We start from the raw sequence: 7,953 nt of genomic DNA, 5'->3' as shown, positions 1-7,953 counted from the left end.
GGCTTGTAGCTTGTAGCTTGTAGCTGGTAGATTGTAGCTTGTAATTCCAGTGTCACATACGCAGATTAAAAACATGTAGGTCCATCTCTTTGACTTTGTGAAACATCGTTGTTAAATATACTCCTGTACAATTGTTAATCATATGCAAAATACTAAACATTTTACACAAATGATAAATTGTGTACGTGTGTGTACTTGTATGCATTTTTTGCATCCAAAGAAAGGTGAAATTAAACTGCAAGTTGTAAAATTTCACTGGATCAAAAATATTAAGATTACAATTTACATTTCAAAATCTAACTTGTTGCTTCTGCTTCTTCAGACAAACTCAGGTGAGTTCTTCAGTTTCAGATTGTAAAAAGGCATCAATCCTAATGTGATTCCTTTAGAAAGTGAGGGGGTTTAATTTATTTTAATCAATGATTTACTTTTTAATGAGTTGTTTGCCACATCCTTTGTTTTTGTGAGTTACTGCTTCCCATTCCCCTCCAGAAAAATCCAAACTTGTCATGACACTTAATCAATTCCCTTGATGGATTATTCAATTTATTTGAATTGAAGAAGGGTATCTTGCTGCAAAATCACACACATAAAACAAGCGATAAAATATGAACTTTGTAGCTTACTGCATATACCTCTGCTTAAGTTAATTGTGTTAAAGAGCTCTTTGAGATTTGTGCAGCTGAAATATCTACAAGTGTAAAACACAGATTTCGCATTGATATGATTCTGAAGAGCTGACAACAAAACTGACATTTAGATATAGAGATAGAGTTAAAATATTTCCTTTTGTGGATCTTTGTCCTTACTTGGTTGTAAGTTTGCTCAACCTGACATATCATCCACGATGTAAGGCAACAATAAAAAAAGATCACATCATCAGTTATTTTTTCTCCAAAGCTTTAAAGCACTCTGTGGTCGATTTGAGCCGCGACAGTCACATCGAGTTGCTGACGAGATGCTGGGATGTGAAGGAACTCCTCCCCTCCTGAAACCACCGTTGTTCACCTCAGCCCCTTCATTAATCTTCCACGAGCTGCTATAAAGGAGCTTGTGTGGAGTATGAAGAGCTTGTCTGAATCCAGGGCGCGTTAAAGGGCCAAGCGGTCAGTGAGAGTAAGGGGAGCCTCGGCCTGGCACGTTGACTCCAGGCCAGTCCCACTACCATGCCAATACAAGCTATCAGGCCAAATAGACAAGCCCCTTGACGAACCGCTGGAGTGGCTCGGCTCTGCCAAGACTCACGGCAAACTGAGGATAGCTCAGTGGAAACCACGGATTAAACCTGAACCTCTGAATTTTTCTTTCCCTGTGTATATATTTTATGTAATTGTGATGTATGAAATCCTGTGTCAGCAACAGAACCATCAAAAATATGAAACAAGTATATCCCTTGTGTTTTACAACCATGTCATTAATTATGGCACAATGTTTGCATTTACATCTCATTCCCCATCCTACTTAACCATGTAATTGATCATATCAGTATCCAAAATCACTTGAGAGTGAAATGTGAAGAGTTGCTCCTCTGTACCAATGCAAATAAGAATAGCATAGTTGCCTAATTTCAACAATGGCAGTGATACAGTTTGTTTCCTTTGCATTATTTGTGTGTTTGCATCCTGCGCGCCTCACACAAACAGTTTGTTGAAGCAGGCCGTGCAGTACGGCTTCCCCGTCTGCTCCTTGAAGATGCCCTGGCTGAGCTGCCGCAGACAGAAGGCGCACACAAAGTGCTCGGGGTGAAACTTGCGATCGAGAGCGGAGATGCAGCGGCCTGTGATGGGCTCGCTGCAGCCGCCGCACAGGGTGCCCTGCCTGGAGTGGAAGTGCAGCGAGCAGAGGGGGCGGCCGTCCAGCTCCATGAAGCAGCCGTTGGTGAAAGGCTTCAGACAGTCCTGGGTATAAAGACAGAGGAGGGAGGGAGAGTGATGGAGGGGAAGAGGGACAGAGGATGAAGAAAGGCTATTAATATGAAATTTGAATAAGAAAGAATGCTTTTAAACAATCTTGATTTACTTTGCCATGTGGATGCATTACTATTGTTAATAAAGCAAAGCATAGTTTTAGCAGTGTATTAAAAAGGCAGATTTTCAGAGAATCACTGACCAAAATATTTTTCACAGTTCTACAAAGAGGAAAATTAGGGGGGTTCTTGAAACCTGACCCCTTGTTGCTGACTTCACAGACGTGCTGACATTAATATCTATCTGACATCACTACTCTCCTGCCAAATCAAACATTTAAGATCAGCAAAACTGAAACATGGACGTAAGGATGAGGAGTATGTTGTATAGCTCCACACATTGAGTGGAGAGCCTAATCCTGTTTCTGCTACCCTGTCATTGTGATCCAATTTTTAGAAAACGTGATTTTAATGGTAAATAAAGTAGATTTATGATTCTATCACTTAAAGACCTTTTCACTAACAAGTCAAATTCACACATTCTCATAAAGCGCTTCTGTATCTACCAACTCTCGGTCCCTTTGACTCTTTTTGTCCTCACCTTTGTTAAGGGTTAAGCACAGAGGATGCCGGAGCTACCTTAAGCCTTGTGAGGCAAATTGTGATTGATGAATTGACTGATTGATTTGTTTCAGATCTCTGTACTGTGAGATTCTGTTCAAACTAGTGGAAACCTAAGGCTAGAAACCTATAGTCTTTAATCCTGTGGTAATGCCCAGTGATTGGTTGTAAAACAATGTCAAGTTGCATCGAATGACACTGCGGGCAAGATTACAAAAAAAAGAGAGCGCAAAAAGAAAAGAATTATAGCAGCGTTACTATTAACAATCCATGAAGAACTTAATTAAAATGGGTCTGGAAGGTAGTGAAGCTGAATAGTTTAGCTGACTGCAGGCATTTCTCTTGGCAGACACTCGACCTGTCACAGCAGCAGAAGTACAGGTGCAGCTCTTAACCTTGGTGATGGCTGTAGTTCCACTCCTATGGGCCAGCGTGCTGCGACAGTGAGCCAGCCTGTGCAGCACTAAAGCCTTGGAACGCCTCAGTGGAATAACCCATTAATTACATCAGTGACACCCGCATTTAACAAATCAAAATGTCGCCCGCTCTGCTCCACGCTGTCAGAAGTTTCCCCAATTATAAAATTAATCAGCTGAGTCTCACTGAGAATTCCACTGAGGTCTGCGACAACTCAACAACAACTGTGATGTGATGACTCTCTCCTGAACCAGCGGGTTCTAGAGGAGAGTCATCACACGTTCATGGTTTTGAGAACCGCATCGAGCTCGGTGAGCGCGACCAAAAAGCTCAAAGGTGCTGAAATTGCAGGAGCGGCTTCATTTATTTGTTGATTAAAAAAAGGCTGCTCTTCTCTGGAGTGTCCACTTCAGCGTCTTTGTGGAGTGTTTGACCTCCTGCCCTCCGGAGTTAGACGTGGGTCAACAGGGACCAGGTGAGACTGGGACCTCGCTGCTCCCTGTAAAACAATGTTTGGGTTCTGTGCCAACACTGAGCCATAAACTGTAGCTGCAGTAATGATTTGTTTGGGTAGTTACAGTTGGAAGTATTCCATTTTCTGAATGGCAGGTATTAAAGGGGCAGTGCGTTTTATGTGTGTCCAGGTTTATGGACGTTGTATATCTGCATTATTTTTAAAGGGCTGTGCAATAAACTTATACTAAAGTCGAAGCTGCTACCTCCTGTCAGATCATCTCCTGTGAGAGCTTTCCACGTTTAACAACTGCAGGAGTGAAGCAGAAGTGGAGCTGCACACTGAAGCGTTTCTCGACCAGATGCTGCACACAGACAGAAGTGGGTTCGATGAGAATATGGTTTGCCTGATTTATTTGCATCATTTCAACCGCGTCGTTTTCATCAGGCATACGGTTTTCATCAGCCTTGCGGGCAAAATGTTGCGAATAAAGCAAACGTGCGGGTATCTCTCTCTCATTCACTCTCAGGCTGGTGTGTGACTCGGAGCCGCGTGTGTGGTCCGAGGTGAAAGGGCTCACTGCGCAGACGAAGCACTCTGGATGCCAGGTGCCATTGGCTGCCGTCAGGTAGTTCTCCTTCACCGACTCCCCACAGCCGGAGCACTTGGGAGCAAAGAGCTGGTAGAAGTCCCTGCAACAATATGGCTTCCCGTCCTTCTCCAGGAAACCTAGTACAAGACACTTTTGAGACTGTGCACTTGATAACATATTTAAGTCGGTGTTGGACAAGTGGTTTCCAGTGGAGAGAAATGGATGCACAAGCCTGTTACCTTCAGGTCCGAAGCGGTCTCCACAGTGCATACAGAAGAAGTGCTCGGGGTGCCAGGTCTGGTCCAGGGCTGTCAGGATGTTCTGGTGAACCAGCAACATATAGAAATATTACATCAGGCTTTTAACTTCCAATGAGGATTATTAAGACTTTTCACAATTCACATGTTCACATGTCTGGAGGCACAAAAATGGTACAACCCAAAGTGAATCACAGAGGAAACCAGCATTAGCTTCTGATTAATGACTTTGGTCTGCAAAATACTGTGCGATCAGTCTGCAGAACCCAATATGGTTTTATGTTGTATTTATTAGGATGACATGTGGGATACATCTTGAAAAACTTACTTTTACCACTGTATGTCATCATCCAATCCAATCCAGATTATTGTGTAAATGAATGGATATAATATATGACACATTAAATTAGTGTATCAATCAAAAAGGGATAACTAGCAAGGCATTTAGGATCTGTTTGATAAAATAAACGGCCACAACATACATTTTTAGCCTCATTTTATAACCATGATTTGATAAATCGATCCCTCCTCACCTGCAGAATGGGCCCCTTGCAATAAGCGCAGCGAGGAGAGAAGAGGTGCTGGTAGTCTTTGTCACAGTACGGCTGTCCCTCTCTCTCAAAGAAGCCTGTGGTGCTCAGCTCCGTCTTACAAACCGAACACACAAAGTGTTCAGGGTGCCACACTTCACCCAGGGCTGTGATCATCTGGGAAACAGAAAGGATATATATACAAGTCAATGGGAGAACAAGCAGTTTCGTCGGTTGGTCGAATGCCAAAATTCACTTTTGCTGTACAGACATATGAATATAGCATCTTTTTCTTGTGCAGATTTGTAAGACGTGCAATACATGTATCTAAAATGTTTCCCCTTTACTGTACCTTTCCCACAATGCATTTGTTGCAGGAAGCACAGTGGCCCTTGGCTGTGGTGCGAACGCCAATCTTCTCCAGGTCAGAGCTCAGTCCCCCGAGCAGGTCGTCTATGGTGTCTGTTCTCTTGGTCCGAGCGTCTGAACCAGCTGAGCTGCTGCTCTCCTTGTTCTGCTGCTGCTCGCACTCGGTTTTTCTCTTCACCGACTTCTTCTGTGTGAGCGGAGGTGGGGTTGTTGAAGACGCTGCATCCTTAAATGATGCATGTGAGCACAGAAATATATTTTTAGAGATGATAATATATGACATTGCTCCAATACTGACATTCTATGACTGTGCAGTGTTGAGATTAGTACAATGCTGCCCTCTGCTGGTAGAATTTTTTACTTCACTGGTTTGAAACAACTCTTAAGTGTAAACTCACTGTCTCATTTTATTTCCTGTGAGTAATTCTTGCACACGTCGAAATAAAACATCATTGGGAAAGATGGTCCTTATTTCATAGTTATTACCCTTTTCAATAATTTTGGCACCCGGCACTTTACTGACCTCTTCTCCCAGACTCATCATAGCTTGCAAGATGGAGTCCAGCTCCTTGGTGGGTGAGTCAGGTTCCTCAGAAGCTGCCACAGGAACTGGGAGATCACTGAAAGTCATTAGAGCATAAGATCTCAAATACTATCATCAGGTTCCACTGATGATTCCATTAGTACTAACAGAGCGATAACTTTTACCGGAGTCCTTGATCTTTTTCTTTTTTTACATTGTGTAATATGGAATTATACAGATTAAGAAAACACTCAAAGCAGTAATAATACAAACAAATCTATTGTTAAATAAAAAATAAAATGATAAAAATCTATAGAGGCTAAACAGAACTTGTTAAGTGGTGCTTCAGCGTCAATGTGCAAAGCTCATAGTACGATAATAAGATCTTTGTGTGCAATATGATAACAAATCTACACAATCTCATTAGCAACCTTGAAATACAGTTTTTCTGGTAATTTTCTGTTTCTTATTGATTGTTTACACGATGATAATCTGAATCAGGCGTCAACAGTAGCATTCGGCCTGTGGGTCACCTGTAGACATTTGAGCGGACTGAGCCTTTATCCTTCTGGCTGAGTCCAGTGTGGCCTGCACCGGGCACCTGCAGACACAAAATATACTGGGGTTAATGTGATCATCTGGGTTAGGGTTAGGGTTAGGGTTAGGGTTAGAAAACATTGTTTCTGTTAAGTGGTGAAATACAGATTTAGGTACAAGTAGCTGGAATAGGTGATGTGCAGAGAGGTATGAAACAATATAAGCTTAGAGTGTTTGTGGTTTTGTTTTGTCACCTCGACAGAGACTGCAACATTCCCCACGTTTTCTTTGTCACTCTTTGGGGCGGCTGTATTCAGGGCCAGCTCTTCCAGCAGTAGATCTGTGGAAGGATGAAGTCCATAAATCTTCCAAACACACTAAAACATGAACACATGCATTTACAGCACAGCAGTCACACAACCACTAAAACACACTGACTGTTCTCTCATGGCTGCTAACTGTTTAACCAGATGATATGTAAGACTGGCACCGAGTGAAACATCTCATGTGAAGTGCAGTGAGAGTGCACCTTGATGTACAGTTCAAGGTTAGAGGTTTCTTCATGCAAGTCGGCTTCCTCAGGAAGTCATGATGCGAGTACATGCTACAGAAGTGAAACTTGTGATAATGTTGTAAAGCTCTGTTAACCACAAATACGGTTTCTTCTCTACACAACATAAACCAGCATATGAGAAAACATATTAAATCCATATATTATTTTTCTGGGGAATTGAACGACATACAGATCGTAGGGGGGAAAGGGAAAAGTGGTTTGATTTGAGCACATTTCTCTTTAACAATACGATCTGGTTCCTTTCAAGTCTAAAGAAAAACCTTTACAGAATAGTGACGTGAACGAAACCACAGGAACAAAGTTGTACGTTTAGTTTACGTTTATTTTGCCATCATAGTCTAGAGATCAGGACTCTTAAAAGAATCCTGGATAAAATGTCAGTGGACAAATACTGCAGTTCAATATACAAAACAAACGATGGACATAATAAATGTGACAACGTGTACAGCTAAGTGGCAGGAGTTCTTAAATCATATAAATTATTCATTACAAAGTACAGTAACTAGAGGTTACGATTCATAGACTACATTAGAGTAAGTACTATGATTTTATCAAATCATCAGATCTTTATTTCACTTCTAATTTAAATATACGCACATCTGAATAAACACCGTGTGTCCAGCGTTTGAGCGCGATGGACAGGGTTAAAGAAAGTGGTCTTACCGAGCTCATCCATGTTGCTTCCTGCTTTTAGCATAAAACTGACTTGAAAGTGGGTGTTTTCCTTTTTTTTTCTTTTCCTGCTGCTTAGTTACTAAGGTGACACGTCTAATTTCTCAATACCGCCACTTCCTGTGACAACGTTTGTGTTTGTGACTGAAACAAAACCTATACGTGTTTGATATGAATTTGTTTAGTAAATGGGTAACCCTGAACAATGTAAGTGAGACAGAAAGTGTCCTCGGGGCTCGATTCATGTGTTTTATTCTCGCCTACAGTGTGGAATGCCAATTGTGTTAAAATGTAAATATATTTACACAATCATGATGACACACTGACATTATCTGATTGGCTCCAGTTCCTATGAACACTTCAGTCAGACTACTGACCTCATCATCTGCTCTCTGGTTTAGCAGAAGTATTTTTTCTACATTGCAGGTTTTTAATAATTTGTTCATCATCAGAACAACAAAACTCGTTTTCTCATACTGTTAAAATGTTATGGATAAGTTA

General features: G+C 41.6%; 1 protein-coding gene across 2 annotated transcripts; it reads right to left on the bottom strand.

Moving 5' to 3' along the window:
- Positions 1-520: 520 nt before the first annotated feature.
- lpxn (leupaxin) lies at positions 521-7,741 on the bottom strand. Of its 2 annotated transcripts, none has more exons than XM_053431360.1 (9): positions 7,378-7,741; positions 6,461-6,546; positions 6,203-6,270; positions 5,670-5,766; positions 5,130-5,372; positions 4,781-4,954; positions 4,230-4,311; positions 3,979-4,127; positions 521-1,898 (listed from the first exon to the last, which is right to left on the bottom strand). In XM_053431360.1, the coding sequence occupies exons 1-9, from the start codon at positions 7,475-7,477 to the stop codon at positions 1,632-1,634; spliced, it is 1,266 nt and encodes a 421-aa protein (XP_053287335.1). In that variant the 5' UTR covers positions 7,478-7,741; the 3' UTR covers positions 521-1,631. The 2 variants fall into 2 exon arrangements, with proteins under 2 accessions (XP_053287335.1, XP_053287336.1); XM_053431361.1 differs by having other exon boundaries at positions 7,444-7,732.
- Between the last annotated feature and the right edge of the window lie 212 nt (positions 7,742-7,953).

Source organism: Pleuronectes platessa, chromosome 9 (genome assembly GCF_947347685.1).
Source record: "Pleuronectes platessa chromosome 9, fPlePla1.1, whole genome shotgun sequence".
NCBI classification, from domain to species: Eukaryota; Metazoa; Chordata; class Actinopteri; order Pleuronectiformes; family Pleuronectidae; genus Pleuronectes; species Pleuronectes platessa.
The sequence above is the reverse complement of the archived record's forward strand: the minus strand, read 5'-3'. Positions and strand labels throughout refer to the sequence as shown.